The 19,563-nt window shown below is 47.4% G+C and overlaps 1 protein-coding gene across 2 annotated transcripts; it reads right to left on the reverse strand.

Moving 5' to 3' along the window:
• Positions 1-3,043: 3,043 nt before the first annotated feature.
• Positions 3,044-16,897, reverse strand: NOCT (nocturnin). 2 transcript variants are annotated; one of them, XM_081877494.1, is made up of 3 exons: positions 16,410-16,897; positions 5,149-5,418; positions 3,044-4,419 (listed from the first exon to the last, which is right to left on the reverse strand). In XM_081877494.1, the coding sequence occupies exons 1-3, from the start codon at positions 16,627-16,629 to the stop codon at positions 3,584-3,586; spliced, it is 1,326 nt and encodes a 441-aa protein (XP_081733620.1). In that variant the 5' UTR covers positions 16,630-16,897; the 3' UTR covers positions 3,044-3,583. The 2 variants fall into 2 exon arrangements, with proteins under 2 accessions (XP_081733620.1, XP_081733621.1); XM_081877495.1 differs by lacking the exon at positions 16,410-16,897 and adding an exon at positions 8,403-8,561.
• Between the last annotated feature and the right edge of the window lie 2,666 nt (positions 16,898-19,563).

The following is a 19,563-nucleotide window of genomic DNA, read 5'->3' on the forward strand; positions in this document are numbered from 1 at the left end:
GTTTAGTCTCTCTTTTTTAAAAAGTCTCTGGTGTTCATGCAGATAACACAGTACAGCAGTTTCATTCTTCCATTATTCTGAAACTATAAATTCATAATTTGAAGAAGTGTCAAGCAGTGGAGTAGCTTAGCTTATTGTGCTATGAAAAATGTAGCAAGAGATAACAGGTTCCACAGTCTTGCTTCTGAGATGTGAATTGTGGCCTGTGTGTTTACTGGCTTGGTTTCATATTAGTAGGGATTATGTGGTGGTGGTGGAGGGAGCAGTGAGCCCAAAACATTTACTGGTAAGTGTGAAAGGAGGGAAGAAAATTGGGTGGTTTGGAGGCAGACTGGAACAGAATCAGTACAGCCGTAATACCCAGTTCATAATGTGAGTAGGAGGCATCAGTGGAAAACTGCTGCAGAATAATTTTAATAAATTTTAAACATAAGAGACAACTATTTCAAGATACCAAGGACCATTTGAGGAGGTTTCTGGTGTTTCCCATTCTTCTGTGTTTTTCCAGCAACACTTGACCACACAAGCAGCATTCGTTACAACCTGTGAAGGGAAATCATTTTGGGAGTGCAATGTATTTTCGTTGAAAGTACCTATGTACTATAGCAGACATGTCCAACCCATCAATCCTGATCGATCAGTCAATCACGGGCTTGATCTGGGTTGATCGTGGGCCCAAGGCAGCTGGAGCACAGCATGCTCAGTAGCCAGAAAGACAAGGGCTCCAAAGCAGGCATGAAAGAGCTCTGCAGCCCAGCCAGTTTGAGGGGGGGGGGGGAGAGATGTGCTGGGGGGGTGGGGTAGAAGGAGCCGGGTCTCTGATGGGAAGGTGGGATCAGGACCAGCAACAGCATCACCTGCACAAGGGTGGAGGAAGGCAGGGGGAGAAGACGGGATCGGCATCAGGATCGTCTGAGTGGCTCTCTTTGACGGGGGGGGGGGGGCGTGTAGGGAGGAAGGGGGAGAAGTCAGGAACGGCATTGCCTGCCCACCCTGCACCCATCCCTGGGTGGTAGATCACACCCTACTTGTTGGACATGCCTGTACTAAGGCTCACTGAAAATGCTACTTGCCATCTCCCTTTCTAAATGTGCTGAATCCAGCAGCTGCCCTTCTGGCATAAGGGATATGTATGTATGCTGGGAGTGCTATATGAGAAAACAAAAAGCCAATTAACAATATTTTGCAACTTTTTGTGGATGTACGGAACCCACCTTGCACTGCATCAACTTTGGTGCAAGGTTTTCTACAAGCACTGGTGCCATTCCCAATGTAAGTGAGGGAAGGGGGCGAATTACAGGGTTAATAGTGACTATTTCAGCAAGCTACAGCAGAGCGAAAGGCAGAGCCCACTCGCCTATAATTTGGTTCCTTCCCTGTTTCCAGTCAAACTGGCCACTTTTAAGACTGGGAGCCTGAGTTTTCTTGTTTTCTTCCCAGCCCTCTTGTAAGTCTGCCAGCAGGGAATATTAACAATACTTTAGTGGCTTTTCAGCAGTTTAGTAGGCCTGGACAATCCTACTTTACCTTTAACAGGGAAAATAATTTAATCTAGTTTTCTTGGGTTTTGCAAATTTAATTGAAGACATTCAACAATCCATGGTTCGGAACTACAGAGACAAGTTTGAGCTAAGGGGAGAATTCCCTTTCCTTGAAACTAAGCAATACATTAGGGCAGTATCTCTCCCTTGAAGGATTTCCCCTTTTTGTAAGTAACTCACTGTTCACTATGCAGTTTATGTCTTGGGTTTTTTTACTGTTGGGCAAAGAGAATACTCATCATAACAATTCTTTGACACCATTGCTAGAGTCAGTTCAGCAAAATCCCAAATAGATTTTAATTTCCTGTTTTAAAATCAAATGCACACAGGCCAAGACCCTTTATTTTCTGGCTAACAGCCTTACGCAGATGTTAGGTAGCATCAAACCTGCTTATTAGATGTATATCTTATTTTAAAAGTACCTCTTAAACATGTATGGTCTTTCCAGTGTCTTCAATATTCCATGTTAGCACTATGGATTCCATGAATTACTTGGAAGTCAAGATGTAAGCCCCGAAGTTGTTACTACTGGCAGTGTAATGGGCTAAAGATTTTGTGTTAGCTGTGGTGGTTTGTTAACAACACAATCCAAAGGTGATTTTACCTTGGTGGAAAGGGACCTGCTGGCTCAAAATTGGGGTCTTAAGTGGGTAGCCGGGATCCCCAAACAAAATCTGTTTCCTGCCTTGCAACAGTAAAAGTACTTTCCACACAGGCAAAGCCACCCCTGGACGCAGTCCAAAATCTTCAGCTGTAATTGGCTCAACTGCCCATCTGTGTCACAGGGCCTCTGGTCGCCATTCCGACTCCTGCACTAATTCGAAGGGTTGCTATGCAACGTTGACAAAGTTACTTGGGTCACAGACGGAGTACGAAAAGGAAGTTGTTCAAGAGAATGAGGGGAAAGTAAGAGACAGGCACCTGAAAGGAGGAAAAAGGGGAACCTGGCATTGAACATGGGTGGGAAAAGACCTTAGGTTGGGCAGACGAGCCACAGTCCTTCATGCATGGAGAAGAGAAGACTTCTCATTTCCTACCTACTTTTGAGGGCTGCCTTCCCACTTGGTAACCTGGCATTAAGAGGAAACAGCTTTGTCTCTGTTCACATTCCCTCCCATAAGACCTTCAGGGTTTCAAAAGGGATTAAGGTTTACAGCTGCTATTGTGGCTTTGCCAGCTTTGGTGATTGTGGGTTGACAGCACATTCCTAGGCATATTAAGTTGAAGGCAGATTCTCCTGAGTTCAACATGACATGGGGACTAAAAGCAGATTGAGGTCTCTCAATTCTGGTTGGGACTGTGGTAGCCTAGGGAATTCTTGCTGCCCATAATGTTCTGCAAATAAACTTCTTCCCAAACAACTTTACTGTGATGCAGAGAGGAAATTGGCACTTTTCCCCCTGAATAGGGCAGCTTCAACACAGCAAAGGTTGCAAGCTCAATAGCGCTTCTAAGGTTGACCAGCCTTGCCTCAATTTACTCAGGAATGAGACATAATCCAGTGCAAGTTCAGGAATATTTTAATTAGCTAACACCAGTGCTATAGTCCTTTACATGTTCAAAATGTAACGGGTCCTACACTACCAAAGTTTGGTCATTCAGCACATCTTTAATTGCAATATTGAAAAAACACCCTATCGTGTGTGATACCCTTTTGGCCCACTTGTTTCAAATACAGAATAACCATGCTACAATGAGGGCAACTGCTCTAGCAAAGGTCTTCAAATAAAGATCTGCATTTGTTACAGAATCAGTCCTCCAAACCAGGGGACGGCGAAAACATAAAGCATGCCTCAAATTTAAGTAGCCATGTTTTTTGTTGGTTTGTTTGTTTTTTCTTCTAATATCACAGCAAGGTGTTTAATGACAAAAGTGTCTTTCGACGAGAGTTGAAAATAAAACCATTAGTTCTCCGTTCATAAATAACCACCTCCCTGAAGTCTTCAGAAGCCCATTTTAAAAGGCCACTGCATAAACACAGTACATCTTTTTAAATATAAAAAACCAACCTCACAACCACACATCCAGCTACTTGCACCTATTTATAAAAGCCTGTCGGGATCTTCATTAAATGTGAAGTCACATACTAAAGACAGGTGGTCTGAGGGGTAAGTGAAAGACGGTAGCCTGTTGGGTCCAATTTGCTCCTCAGTCAGGAGACTGAGAGCAGCATTCACGTTTAAGGCATGTTGTGAGTACCAGATGTAATCGAGGGTGTGCCTGCACTCTCCAGAGGGTCGGATCTTCCACGTCGTATAGGGAGGTTCTGACAGTCCGTCTGCACTCAGCAGCTTGTAAGCGCTGTTTAGGTTCAGGCTAGAATTTGAGAATTCCTTGTACACCTCTTCGGTGGGCTCCGCGTTGAAATCGCCACAGACGATGAGAGGGACCTCTGCCTCCCGGGTGATCCTCTTCAGGTTCTCCAGAAGATCGGCCCCTTGCGCAGACCTAAATCTTTCCCAGCCATTGCGAGCTTTCAGGTGAGTAACAGCAGTGCAGAACAGTTTGCCGGTTTCGTTACATTTCAGAACCTGAGCAATGGCGACTTGGTTGGTTTTCAGCTTCATGGCGGTCAGCCTGATGTTGGTGCTGTTGACGAGAGTGAACCTGTCCTTGAGGAAGAATAAGGCACAGCCGTCTGGCCCGTTGTTACATTCCACGTCTAAACATGGAGACCACGGTTTAGGGAAGAAAGTACATTGGTAGCCCAGCCGGCTGAGCAGAGGCTGGAAGGTGTCAAAGTAGTGGTCCACTTCCTGTAGGCACAAGATGTCTGGCTGATATGCCAGGATCTCTTCTAGAATGAGGCATTTCCTTTCTTCCCACCTCAGGGCTTCCATCGGGCACTGAATAAAGCTGTCCTTGCCTTCTCCAAGAGCTGGAAGGAAAACAATAAATCCATAGCATTATTTTCCCTTCCAAAACACACTTATGGGAAAACAAGTAGCCTATTCCATTAGTTAGAAAAGCGTTGCAATATAAGCCCACAAAAGTTGGAAATTATTTTTTACTAGCCAGCTAAGAGACTAGAAGCAGTTTAAGCATGTGATGAGATGTGTGTCTAAAGAGCACCTCAAGCTTCTAAAATACCCAGTACTCCTAAAGGTTTTCAACCTCCTGTTTTCTTTCTGCCATGAAATCATTCAAGGGACCTTACAAAAACAGAGCAAATATATATATATATATATATACCCAAGGCTGTGTCTACCACATACTTATTTTTTAAAAATAAAATGGGTCAGAGTTCTGTAGCTTGCAAATGATGCAAGGTAAGTAAACTTACATGCTGCTCATTTTACAGAGCTACTTTTGATGCCCCCAGTTCTCCCCATGATTATGTACAGAGATAGAAACCCTGCCCTTTTGAACCCTTCCTCAGCAGACGCTGCCCATAGTTTTTCAAGTTTCAAAAATATTATATAAGCCGATGCTGTTTAGATGCCACAGTCCAAGGTCAATACACCAGATTTTCCATGTTTTCTCTGCATGGATCACCTCGATTTTTGCCCATTATACTCTAGGAGAGCGATCAACTGTATTCTGTCTGTATTTTCCCAACCACAACCACATTTGGACTCTACAATGACTCAAGAATCAGGGTTTATACCTTGTGCAAGGATGTTCCACTGCATGACCCTAATAGGTCGGTGGCTTCTGGAAAAGCTGGTCCTCAGGTTCACAAAGTCCCTCTGGAACCGGGCAGGACGTTTCTGAAGAACCATCTGGCATTCTTCAAGCAGATCCTTGGGATCAATGGGATCCAAGAAGTCAGGATCCGTTTGTTCCAAGTATTCCTGGTGTTTGGAGACAGCACCAGTACTCAGAGTCTTTGCAAGAGCACTATATAGCCTGCTGGTACTGTTGCCCATGGAATAAACTGAAAACAAAGCAAAGAAGAGGCAAATTGATCAGTAAACGCCCATCCCTGATTAGCTAACACAGAGCAAGGTTTTCTGCACATAAATCAAAGCAAATTAATTCACCACTGCACTTCCCTCCATAATGCAATATATGTGACCCAAGAACCAGTACAGGACCAGAAGGTTCATATCTCCATGAAGCTCACTGGGTGGCCTTGGACCTGTCCCCATCTTTTAGCTTAATCTACATCTCAGTGTTGTTGAAAGGATAAAACAGGCAGAAAATTCTTGGCCCAGCTGCTCCCCTTGCCCCACAGTTCCCATCATGTGATGGGGAGAGCAAGGACAAATCCATTGGCACAGCCCCTCTCTTCTCCTGTAGAGAACCCTGACTCCACCCCCGCTGCTGCAGACAGGCCCCAGAATGGGGTGGTTTTTGTTTTTTTGCAGAAAGGACAAGGGGGCATGCAGGAGGGCCAGAGCCAGGGGGCTCATCCTAGTTCCCCACCTCCTACAATGGGAAACCGAGCCAGATGGACAGGGTATAAATAATAAAATTATTATTTGGGGTGGGGAGCAGAGAGCAACTGAACAGGGCTTTTGTGACTACCTAGGGATGCTGCCCCCCCCCCAATTTTTTTCTTTGTTCAAGGTTTCTGAAGCCCAATTATGAGTAGCTCTGAACAGTGGCGTAGCGTGGGTTGTCAGCACCCGGGGCAAGGCAAGTAATTTGCACCCCCTAACCCATGGATTTTAGCATGCCCCCCGGATGTTGCGCCCGGGCCCCCCCTGCACCCCCCACGCTACGCCACTGGCTCTGAAACTGCTTCTACTTTTACACCACAAGTTATTTCTGTGGTTACTATGTAGTTCAAAGTTTAACACATCAAACGAAAAATAAAATTCAGGCAAGCTTTTATATAAGCATAATGTTAATCCCGTTGGGTTGCTTCACAAACACACCCTGATTCAAAAGGCTTCCCACTCTTTTACGTAACTAGAGATGTGATGTATTGGGGTTTTTAAGGCACACCAAAACAAAGAAATCCAGAACAGGTGTTGCAGAGCGGCAGAGGCAGATATTAAGTTCAGTTCAGTAAGTTTATTGTGCTAGCCGAAGGCCATAACGAAAGCACAGAAACACAAACAATTTCAAATGCAAAATATAAAGCAAGGCATCTACTAAATCAAACAGAAGCATCAATTTCTAGTGGTACTGTAACCAGAGAGCTTCCACCACCACACCGTGTAGTTCAGATTTAGATTTCTCAATCCCACTTACAGTTCACGGCTATTGTCTCCTATTCCTTCCTCCTAATCTTCCTTGCTGCCAACACAAAAAGGGCTTTTATGAGTCACTAACATGTTGGAGTCACTCATTAATCACTGAACCCACTCCATTGGGAAATGGCTGCTTCCTCGAACAAACAAAAGTTTTAGAAAGCAACTCCTTGGGTCAGCATATAAGGGGCAAAATAACAAATAATGAATAACACCTTCTACTTGCAACTGCCTGCATATACACCGTCTAGCAGTTATTAAGACACTAGCTACAGACATGGAAACCTTCATGTAAGATATATTTTTCTCCCAGTCCTGGCATGCCTTCATTTTCCAGGGTAACTTGAGCAGGTGATTCTTAATGCTTCCCTCAAGGGTAGATCTCATTGTTAAAAAGCCATGAAGAGCGTATTAACTTTACAACAAGGTCAAGAACAGATAAAGGAGTGCCCCACTCCCCTCACCAAGCTAAATGTGTGCAGTTCCCCCTCTTTAAAACTTGTAAACCTCAGCTCACAATTTTAGGGGTTTTAAACTTTATATCTCACAATCTGCCCAAGTCACAAGAAACTGCTAGTTTCCTCTTCTCTCTCCCCCCCCCCCGCCTCTCTCCCTCTCTGTGTTCTTTTTACTCAAATCCAAAAATGACTTTATTGCATTGCTGGGTTTTTCTGCCAGACGGCATAATGCAACTACTTATGCTAGAAATAGCAAGCGACCCCAAAGTGTGGCAAAACAAACATAGAAGAGCAGGCACTTCTCAGTAAACTGTCTGGTTCCTTACGTAATCGCCCGTGCTTGCCAGGTTTTGCAATGCCTGACTTGACTTCCCACCACCACAGGAAGGCCAAATCGGTCACGAATGTCCTGTGCTGACCATTGCTGCATCATTGATATTTCGCAAACAGAGAGACAAAAGCTGTGACCACTACTGCATTTCATTTTTACCCACTAAAGAAAAGGGGAGGGGGAGGGAAAGAGGAAAGGGTGCCTCTGGAAGAAAAGAAATTTGCCTAACAGGACATTTTTTTACCAATTAAGGCTGTGCAGGAAGGTTAAGAGCTCTGGCTTTCAAAGACAAGTTTAGTTAAGGGGGGGCCGGAAGTGTGAACCCAGCGATAGGAGTTACTGCACAAAAAGCACTACAACATACTAACACTGCATACTAGCAATGCATTTTTAAATTTGTTATCTGAAAACAAGTTAGTTTCGTTTACTTGATTTCTCAGCGACATCATTTCAATTCTGAGAATAAGTGTGTAAGATTGCCCTGCTGAGTTCTATGGGACTTACTCCCTGGTAAGTGAGCACAGGGTTGCCGCTTGACTTCCCCCCATAATATCAAAAGATGCAAGCAATTTTGGAATTTTCTTCTTGCATATTAACAGCACAGCCTTGAATTAAAATCACGCTAAGTCATAGGGGCCTCAAATCGCAATCACAGCACCCTTCGAATAGGAAAGGCAAATCTCGCTGCCGATTTATAACCATATTTCCAAAGACATGACCAGGCTGGTCTCCATTGTTACTCTATTCCTGTCCCAACAGTTGCTAGACAAAGGTTAAAACTATGTGAAGTAGAAATGCAAACGAACATCCACACAAACTCGTAAACACTTCGAGGGTTTCTAGAGTTCTGTTAGTCTCAAGCACTAGGCTTTGCAATACATCTCTAATGAAAACACAATATTGAACGAGGCCGTTAATCTTGCATACACACCTGAAAAGCCAGAAGAATGCATCAACGTGCGGAATAAACAACTCTAATGGTGAATGTCGCACAGAACAGCCAGCCTCTGACGTCATGTGAGCAGTCTCTCTTTCGGTTAACCTTGCCCTCTGGCGACACCTAGTGGCCCCTTACAAAATTGCGTCCGATGGAACTTCTATTGTCACAATTAACCCCTAGCAACTCTAGAAAAGACGAGATTTTAAAAATCTGCCCTTGCACCGCAAGTCAACGCCGCTGCATGCTGAAGCGCTGGTCACGAGACCAAAGGAGGCTACCCCGTGGTAGCTTAGCTGCATGAAGCTCTTGTGTCAATGCAAAGTGATTTTTTTGGGGGGGACGCAATTTTCGTTCCCTCACCCACTCAATCCACCAGGAGACTGAAAAGTGTCGCCTGTGAAGAGAAAAAAACACACAGGCTGCACTTCACACTGGCCTCCTTGACAGGAAATGCACAGCTCCTGCTTGCTCTTTGCACCGTGTAACTGAGATGCCCCTGATTTATATAACAAGACAAGCACTCCTGCCCGTTAACGCCTTAGCAGTTCCCTTACGCAACCACTTTCTAGCATGCCTTTAGTGAGTAAGCAGATTTTCTATCATTATTGCCCTTTCAACTAAATTCCAGAAAGTTCACTGGCTCTTGCATGAGATGGTGCTTTATAGACTAATGAGAACATGTTAAAACTTTAGCAACACACCTAGGCTTGGAATGTGCACTCTGGAGAGGGAATTGCTGGTTCACAGCACAACTCCAGACACATCTACTCAGAAGCAAGCCCCACGCAGTTCAAGGGGCTCCAGGAAAGTCGGTACAGAGTCTCAGCATTTTAATGTCTTCAACTTTTCAAATATGAGATGGCACTTTTGCCCTGGCTTTGACCTACTTTGGCAGTGTGTGTGTGTGTGTGTGTGTGTGTGTGTGTGTGTGTGTGTGTGTGTGTCCTTCTCTCTCCTCTGCATTTCTCCATCTTCCTTCCTTCCAGTCCTACACAGGAAGCTGCCTTTCAGTCAGATCATTGGTCCATCTAGCTCAGAATTACCTGCACTGACTGGCAGAAGTCCTACCTGCAAGAGATTGAACCCAGAACCTTCTGCACACAAAGCAGATAGTCCACTGCTGAGCTACCAGTCCTTCCCCAAAGTTACAAAGCTCCTTCACTTCTATTTTTACACACCCGCCACAAAATGACCCAAAACATAGCAGTGATCCACTCTGGGAAAGTGGAGAAGCCCCTTGTGGGTCCCAACTCAAGAGCTGAAGACAAGTGACCTAAATGGCGGGCTGCTTTTTTCTGATCAGGGAAAGTAATGAAGGAACTTTGAGGACCTATTGGGGTTCCCTAGAAGCCAAGACTATACATAGCATTCCATACAGCAGGTATTAACTCCAGTTAGGGCCTCTTTATTTAACTTGGCCTTGTTGGTTCCCAATGCCAGTCGTTACAAGTTCTGATTTATTTGGTCTACTGATTGCACTTGGATTTTAATTTTATTGCATTTGTGCTGTAATGTTTTATACTGCAGTTTATATTGCTACTGCAATGCTGCCTGGGGAAGCTTTTAAGACAGGCAGTATATAAAATATTCAATCAGTAAAGAGACAGTATGTGCATAGTACTATCCCAGCTTGTTTGCATTGCTGAAGTAACCCTGAAAGGTATAAACTGCTTACTACCCTGGGTGCCTGCAATGGGTTGTTCCCGAAGTACAGTGGTACCTCGTGTTAAGTACTTAATTCGTTCCGGAGGTCCGTTCTTAACCTGAAACTGTTCTTAACCTGAAGCACCACTTTAGCTAATGGGGCCTCCCAGTGGCGTAGCGTGGGTTGTCAGCACCCGGGGCAAGGCAAGTAATTTGTGCCCCCTAACCCCTGGATTTTAGCACTCGAGTGCGAGCGCGCCCCCCCAGATGTTGCGGCCGCCCCCCTGCACCCCCACGCTACGCCACTGGGGCTGGGGGCGAGCGAAGGAGCCAAGGACCCCCCCTTAAGGCTCAGCAGGAATTTATTAAATTTATTATTTGCGGAGCCCCCGCGGGCCGAGGCAGGCGAAGCCCCCTCCCCTCGGGCGCCTCCCCGCCCCCTCCTCTCCTTGGGCTGTAGGTGGAGCCCGCGCTCCGAGGCGCTCCAGATCCGGGCTTGGCGAGCGCCTCTCCTCCCCCCGGCCTGGTCCGGGGGCTTCCAGCCGCGCTCCGTCCTCGCCCGACCCCCCCCCCCCCGCGGCTGAGGCTTGTGCTGAGAGCCGGAGCCAGTGGCGCCCCCTTCCCCCGGGAGACCCTCGCCCGCCCGCCGGCTTCCTCTCGGAGGGTTTTGGGGAGAGCAGGGCGCGGCGAGGCCCCTCGGAGCTCTCCTCCCTCCCAGTCGGCAGAAGCAGCCGCCGCCTGTGGCTGGGCCGAGGGGATGGCGGCGGCGGCGGCGGCGGGGTGCGGAGGCTGCCCGTGCCCGGCCAGGCGTTGGTGGTGGCGTCGGCGCTGCTGCAGTGGCTGCTCCTCCTGCGAGCAGTGAGTGGAGCACAGCCGCAGCGGCGGCGGCGGCGGCGGGGGGGCGCGCGCCCGCTAGGGCGCAAGGCTGGCGGTGGCGGTGGGGAGCCCGGCGGAGGAAGGAACTTGTCCCTTCCCTCTGGACTCACGCCCCCCCAAATGTTGCGCCCGGTGCGGCCGGCACCCCTGGCACCCCCCACGCTACGCCACTGGGGCCTCCTGCTGCTGCCGTAGCCCGATTTCTGTTCTTATCCTGAAGCAAAGTTATTAACCCAAGGTACTATTTCTGGGTTAGCGGAGTCTGTAACCTGAAGCATATGTAACCTGAAGCGTATGTAACCCGAGGTACCACTGTACATTGCAAAGCAAATGACAACAGAAAAAACAACCAATCCTGTAGTTCTGAAACATCTTGTGCGTGTTGCCTGGACATTCTCATCTGTGCTTCTCCCTCATTATCTTTTGCCTGCCTCCTTCCCTTTGTGCAGAGTCCGTAGTTAATATACACATTTTCTGGCAGCAACAGTCCAAAGAGGATCTTTGGAGCAACAACACACACAGGATTGCACACAGTAGCACAACTGTCATTCCTTCCCTCCTCAGACCAAGATTTTGCTTTTGTAACTGCAGGTAACAGAATCATGCTGAATCACCCTGAGTTGCTGCAATATCTTGGGGGGTGATTTTCTCCCATTTGGTGTAGCCACACAACCTGCAACCAGAATCCAATCCGTTTTCTGCAAATCATGGTGCTCAGCTCAATCATACAAATGGACACAAATCTGACATAAGAAATGGCAATATTCAAAAGCCAGGGGTGTGGGGGGGGGGGAGGGGCGTTTCAACCTCCTAGGACAATCTTCATGCGACCTATGAGTTGCCTTTCTGGGGCAAATGAACTTTAAAGGAAGACTCCAATGTCTAACTGCTTAATTACTACTTCAAGAGGGTCTGTGGAATCACTTGTAGACCGGACTGGGGCAAAGGATTTGTAGGAAATTGTGTGTGCAAATTAGCTAACCAAAGCCAGGGGTGCTTGAGTTAACCACTGTACTGCAAATCACCATTAATTAAAAAATTATCACCACCTGTACTTCTGTGCATTTTGTTTTTCTCTTGACATTGCTGTTTGTATTTCCCTCCTCCCCAAACCATATATACCTGTAACGTAGGGCAAAGTTTGTGCATCTGGTGGAGAAATTGGACTGAAGTCCACAAAAGCTTGTCAGCCTTTAAGGTGGCTAACATGGCTTCTCCCCTGGAAATAAACTGCTTGGGAAATGCTGCTGCATTGCAACACAGGACGGCTGCAGCAGCAGCTTCCCTCAGTAAGCAAAGCACAGCGATCTTCCTAAGAACTTGCAAGTTGCCCTGATAGGAGTAGATTCCACATAGCTTGCTATCTGCTCTTCGTTTTGACATTATTATTACCACTTGCTTTGTTACAACTCGAGATCTGGGTAGCCACAGTTATGAGCAAGGCTCTAGAGGGGAACCTAGGAAATGAAAAAATCCACAACCGAGCTACTTCTATCTAACCTTGAGGCAAAAGAATTGGCCAGGCAAGTTGTGTAATCATGGCTATGTCAGCTACAGCAAGTCAATCAATAATGCTGATGTAACGACAGTAGATTCCGCACAGTATGCCAATCTCGACAGATCGACCCAGCACTCCTGCGCCCACACCGGCCACTTGACACATTGTGTTTAACACTGCAATCCTAAAAGCATGCTTGCTCGTAAGTAAGTAAGTAAGTAAGTAAGCTGAGCCCCTATTAAGTGGGGCTAGGCTGGCAACCTAAGTCATACCTATAATATGCTATGTATATAAACACACACACAAACCTCAAGTTGCAATCAGTTCAACAGCATTTCCGGATAAGGGTGCAACTCTAAACCTGAACATGCTGGTCCCAAGCATCATGGATTGCCAGGGGATGACAGAATGTCCCAAGGATGGGCTTGCCCTCCTAATGAACATTGGACCATAAGGAGATTCTCTAAAACAGGCATAGGCAAACTCGGCCCTCCAGATGTTTTGGGACTACAACTCCCATAATCCCTAGCTAACATTACCAAAGGTCAGGGATGATGGGAGTTGTAGTCCCAAAACATCTGGAGGGCCGAGTTTGCCTAGGCCTGATCTAAAAGCCTGGAACCAATCAGGACTCTCTCTGTTTTGTGGATCTTACTGGGCCCAATTGGATCCCAGCCATACAACAATTTGGCTGGATGCAGTATCTTAAACCTAAGAGCATTCCTTAAGTCATACTCAAGAGTAGACCCAATTAAAAAATGGACATGAGTTCATCGTGGCTAACTGATTTCAGTGATTCTGTTCCAAGTACATTTTCGTCACATACCACTCCCGTGTGTGTTTTAAGAAACAAAAAGCAAATCCATTGCTTCCTGTCTGAAATTGAAATGCTGTATTGCACTTTTGTCTCATCCTCTCCCCCTCACATGCTTTCACAATGAGCAACTCATGTTCCACGAAACCAAATCACAAGACCTCTGCAGATTTCAAAGGGCTTCATGGGTTTTGAGCGTGAAGATAATAAATGTAGGGAAATGTTAGGATGTTGATGTATCTCTAAAACACCTCTTGGTTAGTCCGAGGACCAGACAACATCCTCTTGTACCAGGTCAGGCTATTCAATTGGACCATTGATTCCAGCATTGTCTACAGAGATCACAGCATCTCAGGCAGACCGCCTTTCTCGTCACTGCCAGATACTTTTAAAACTTGGTATGCTAAAGACTGAACCTGTGATCTTCTGCTTGCAGAGCATGTACTTTATCAATGAGATATGGTCGTGGTCATAGTGATCTAGTGATTTATAACAGAGGGAAATAAGGAAGGAAGATAAGAAGCATAGGCTGATCCACAGTTCTCAAACTAAGGTAGTTCAAATGGATATAGGCAGGACTCCTCTGCAGTTACATAAATGGCACTATGATTGCAGCTTTACTGCAGATTTTTCAACCCTCTTCTCTTACATCATTTGTGAGAAAAAGTGGCAAATTCATCAGGGCAAAAAACCTTCCTTGCCAGCAATGTGGGTGAGAAAATGAAAAGAAGCCTTAGCTCCAAATAGCTAGATTTTCTCAAGTATGACTCAACTTCGGGGGAGGGGGGACGACAACTAAGAAACTTTCCAAACCTAAGTTACAAAAGAGGCAGACTTCCATAAAAATGATGAAAATCTGCATACATGGGTTCAGGGCACTCCTCTTTTTCTGAGAATGTTAGTGGCCAAAATGTGGGTCCATTTTAACATTACAAAGACCCACATTTCAGCAACGGACTGAAGTGACAGCCCACAAGCAGATGTTATGCTCTTTGCCAAAAGGGTCCCTAAATTCTCGAGGGTGACCCTGAGTAACTTCTTGATGGAGGTACAGTAAGCCCACAACCGACACCCATTTAACTTGTGTGCATTCACCTTCGTTTGTGTGGCAAAGGAAAAATAAAAACAGAAAGGGGCAGGATTCTGGGGGAAATGATTCTGGCAATCCCACCCGCCATTGAACCCAATGGGTTTTGACTATATGCGATTCTGGCTGCAGGGGCGATCCCTGGAACATAATCCCTGCGTAAGTTGTGGGCTTACTGTACACAGAACACAACTTTCTGAGGATCACAAGTTGAAAGAATGCTGTTGCCCTTGAGTCCTACTTGAAAGCCTCCCATTGGCATCTGGCTGGCCAATGCTAGAACCAGCACACAGGATCAGATGGGCCTTTGGCTGAATTCAGCAATGATCTTCTTATATTAGATGCATTCTCAGTGAATGATTGAGGTACCCTAAGAAGCTTACCAACACCTAGACCCAAGCAGGTTAAAGAGAACCCAAGATCTTTCTGCTTAGGTTGAATGTTACTGGCTTAGCTGGCATTAGGAGGCTGCAATCGTATACACACTGATCCACAATGAACTTAATAGGGCTTCTTTCTGTGCAGACACGCATGCAGAGGACTGCATCGAAAGCCTTTTAAAAAGGTTCCATTGATGGTTATGAGATTTTTCAGAGTTCAAGTAACAAGGCTAGGGTTTCCCAACCTGGTGGCCTCCAGATATTGTTGAACTCCAACTACCATCATCCCTGACCAACTGGGGCTGATGGAAACTGTAGTCCAAAACACTGGCAGAGGAAGAGGAGTGCGGGGGCAGTCCACCGCCCTCGGCAGCACAATCCCGACGGGGTGCCATCGCGGCTGCCCCCCCCCACTGGGCGCCAAACCCCTACGGGTGGGGCACCCCGCCCCCAGGACATGAGCCCCGCCCCTACAGTGTGCCCTGCCCCCAGGACGCACACCAGTCCCGCCACCGCCTGCTATCTGCCCGCCGGTGCCGGAGCATGAAGCTCCGCCACTGGTCCAAAATAGGGAATGCTGAGCTAGATGAATTGTAGGCCAACAACAGCTGCGGTGATGGAAACAGGAGCATCTCCTGTGCTTGCGTACACTTTGCCCCATCCAAGATATCCTAATGTACATTGGACTGTCCCTGTAGGCAGATTACTATTACTATCAGACAAACTATTTCTTGCTCAGCTTTCATGTAGACCATCTGATAGGCTGATGAGCTAAGAAACAGTAGTAAGGGAAGTGAAAGGTAGATACTTGTTGTGAAGCAGATTTTCAAGCAGTCTCGGTTCATCGTAATTTATATAGTTCAATTGTGGAATGCTCCTGCTCTCACTCCTCAGTTTAAATACCAAGAATGCCAATAAGAACCTAAGAGCAGTCCTGCTGAGTCAAACCAAAGGCCCATCTTAAATCTAGTAGAAAAACCAGACACCTCTAGGAAGGAAATTCACAAGCAGGACATGATGCCAAGACACATAAGAACATGAGAAGAGCCCGCAGGATCAGGCCATTGGCCTATCTAGTTAGTGGCCAACTAGACGCTTATGGGAAGTCCACCAACAGGATTTAAGTGCAACAGCACTCTCCCCTTCTGTGGTTTCCAGCACACTGCCTCTGGAAGTGCAGGTAGAACATGGCTTTATCCTCCATGAATTTGTCTAGTCCTTTAAAAAAATCCATACAAGCTGGCAGGCCATCATTGCCTCCTGTGGGAAGGAGTTTCATAGTTTAACTATGTGCTGTGAGAAGTACTTTCTGCTGTCTGTCCTGAATCTTCCAACATTCAGCTGCATTGGATGTTCTAGTGTTATCTATGAGCGAGTAAAATTCCTCTGTCCACTTTCTCTACCCCCTCATGTGTAATTTGATACACCTTCATCATGCCTCTTCTTACTCGCCTTATCTCTAAACTGAAGAGCCACAGGCGCTGTAAACTTTCACCATAGGGGAAGTTGCTCCACCCCCTCAAACATTTTGGCCCACACGCCCCCACTACGCAGGAGACGAACCCGTTAGACTACCTGTACCCCTTTAGCAACCACCTCTCGACCGATCAGCCCCCACCCCGCGTCTTTATTAGAACGTCCGAAACCCAGCGTTCCATCCACGGAACGTTCGGCGCCCCCGAGGGTTCCAGGCACTCACCTGCTTGGGAATTCGCAGCCCCCGAGCTTACAGCCGCAGAGCAGCCGTAGTGAGGGGCGGCGGTGACGGCGGCGGAAGATGCAAGGATGGCAGGCGGGGAGAGGGCTCTCTTGACTGGAGCCGGAGACCGGAGCAGCAGCGTCGAGGAGGTGGCGGAGGAAGGCGCGCAGCAGAGGTTGGAGAGGGCCGAGCACAGGGACCGAGCGGGGCTCTGATACATAATAACGCTGCCCTCGGGGAACCGGGCGAGGACAACCGGAGAACCGGGGAAACGAGCCCCCTGGAGAGAATGAGGTCACAAGCTCAAGCGGAGCTGCCGCGCAGCCTTACGGAGACAGAGGGACAGGCGCGCACGAGCACTCACACACACACCCTCGGGGAACGAGGAGCAGCAGGGGAATCCCAGCAGGGCGGCAGCTCACACCAGCCTCCTCAGCACAAGCACGCGGACGCCGCTCACTGCCGCAGACGGGAGCTCAAGCCGGCACAAGGCAAGGCTCACGCCTTCAGCCGGCACTGACGCAACGGGCAGCTCCAAAGCGCAAAAGAGGGGGGAGGGAGAGAGCGCGGGAAGCTCAAGCCTCCTGCCCGCAGAAGCGTAGCTCTTCCTCCCGTGTTCAGTTCAAGAGACGAGGTCTACGCTTGTGGAAGCCGGTGTAAGAAACGCCGGCAGAGGGACTCTGGAGCCCAGGCCGGGCTGAGTTGACTGTGCGAGCTCCCCCCGCGCACTGCATGGTATGCCCCAGTTGTGCATCCCCCCCTCTCTCCCCCGCCGCGCCAGGGTTCCCAGCAAGCGGTTTCTCTTTGCTGACGTCACCACGGACGTCACTTCGCGAGCGGGGGCAGGGGGCGTTGGCGGGAGCCGCCTCCGAGTCAGCTGCGTTGCTGCGGCTGGAACAGGGGCGGCCTCGTCGCAGCGATGCCCCCGCCCTTGTCTCCTGGTTCTTTTCACGCCTCGCTCCCCCGCTTTCCTGGGCGGGGGGGGGGCAGCGCTTGTCAGAGCAGGTTACAAGACTAGGCTGAAGAAGAGCCCTGTGGGGTCCTCCGGCTTAAAAGTCCCACCCGGTGCGGCGTCCTGCTTGTCCACACAGTGACCCACCGGGCGCCTTTGCGTAAGAAACAGGACGTGCTAAGCGAGCAAGGGCCCTCCCGATTCCTCCCCGTTGTATGGCAGAGAGGCAGTGCCGTGTAGTGGTTAGACGTTACAGTGCCTCGCTAGGACTTGGGAGGCCAAGGTGCAATTCCACGCCTCTTAGGCCCTAACCTATCTCTTAGGGCTGTTAGGATCAAGCCAACATCCTGTTCTCACAGTGGCCAACCAGATGCCTGTGGGAAACTAGCAAGCAGAAGATGAGCAAAAGAGCATTTGGCACCCCCCAGCTGGTATTTAGAATAATAATAATAATAATAATAATAATAATAATAATAATAATTTATTATTTATACCCTGCCCAACTGGCTGGGTTTCCCTAGCCACTCTGGGCGGCTTCCAACAGAACACTAAAATACAATAACCTATTAAACATTGAAAGCTTCCCTAAACAGGGCTGCCTTCAGATGTCTTTTAAAAATTTGGTAGTTATTCTTCTCTTTGACATCTGGTGGGAGGGCGTTCCACAGGGCGGGCGCCACTACCGAGAAGGCCCTCTGCCTGGTTCCCTGTAGCTTTGCTTCTCGCAATGAGGGAAGTGCCAGAGGGCCCTCGGCGCTGGACCTCAGCATCCGGGCAGAACGTTGGGGGTGGAGACGCTCCTTCAGGTATACAGGACCGAGGCCGTTTAGGGCTTTAAAGGTCAGCACCAACACTTTGGAGGTAGCCATTAGTAGCCATGAATTTGTCTAATCTTTTAAAGCCATCCAAGTTGCTTCATCCTGAGCAAGTCCCATAGTTAGTTAGACTATGTGCTGCATGAAGAAGTACTTTCTTTTATCTGACCTTAACATCTTTCAGCATTCAGCTCCACTGGATGCCTCGTGTTATGAAACAGAGGAAAACCATGCATGTCTCCTTGAGATCCTTGGGAGGAAAGGGAAGGCATAAATGCAACAATAAGTGAAGATGTGCCCAGGGATCTGGTATAGGAGGTACACTGCTCTTGAAGATGGATGTTCTATTTAGCTGTTCCATCTCATAGCCATTCCAGGGCCTATCCTCTGTGCAGTGGTGTGTAATCCCCCCTTAAAGGGGATTTGGTTTTACTGTCTTACTGCCATTTAAACTTTTTATTCTGGTTTTAACAAAGGAAGACTGGGTTTTTTGTTTTTTTGAAAAAGACATTGCTTAGCTAAGATCCACATGCAATGGTTGCATGGGAAGAATAAAATAATAAATATGACATCTGGGTTGCTTTGAAAAGGAAGGTCTCTGTGTATTTAATGTTATAATGGGGAGGAGCTAACTTTTCAACTTTTTAAAAAGGTTGCTCAGGATGGTCATGGAAGGGCAGGGCCAAAGGACTTTCTGCCTTTGGTCTCTGGCTACTTTCAGTACATGTAACACTGGAGATCTAGGGTCAGAGTTCATTTTTTTGTTCTTCCTTTTTGCTTGAACACAAACATGTTTATCCCAGTTTACAGAGCCCCCTAAAATATTGCTGAAATACATCTTTCACAAAACCCCTTCCTTCTCTTGTTTCAGCTGAGCCCTTACAGATACCTATAAAAGGGGGGAAGGAATGGGATTTTAAATTGTCACTTCCCACCCTGATAAGAGTCTTTGACTGTAAACTGCCTCACAGCAGCCTAAAGTTTGACTTGTAGAATTATTTATTTATCTAAATCTAAATTTGTCTTCAGGGTAGCAAAAAACAATTGACAACCATCTAAAAAGCAATCACGTACTTTTACAGTTATTAATGTTACAGTTGTCTTGGCCTGTATCTGTCAGTATCTAAATGCCTGGTTAAGCAAGAATGCTTTCAAATTTCTCCTGAAAGTCAATAACGAGGGAGACAGATACACCTCACAAATATGGAACCACCACGGAAAAGGCCCTGAAAACTCCCACCTTCAGGCCAGGAAAAACTGCACGTGTTATGCCAAGTTCCAAGTTCCACACTTCTGTCCAGAAAATGAGGTGGCAACTCTAAAATAGATGCATATTTAGAAGCTGACAGTGTGGTGCAGTGAAGACCTTCCAGCAGATGAGTCACTG

The sequence above is a fragment of the Podarcis erhardii genome, assembly GCF_964252035.2.
Source record: "Podarcis erhardii genome assembly, chromosome: 9".
NCBI classification, from domain to species: Eukaryota; Metazoa; Chordata; class Lepidosauria; order Squamata; family Lacertidae; genus Podarcis; species Podarcis erhardii.

Coding starts and splice junctions, on each gene's coding strand:
- NOCT (XM_081877494.1), bottom strand. CDS start 16,629: ATGTATCAGAGCCCCGCTCGGTCCCTGTGCTCGGCCCTCTCCAACCTC. Junction 5,419..16,409: donor GGCTGCGAATTCCCAAGCAG/GTGAGTGCCTGG, acceptor CTTTGTTTTCAG/TTTATTCCATGGGCAACAGT. Junction 4,420..5,148: donor GTGGAACATCCTTGCACAAG/GTATAAACCCTG, acceptor TTTTCCTTCCAG/CTCTTGGAGAAGGCAAGGAC.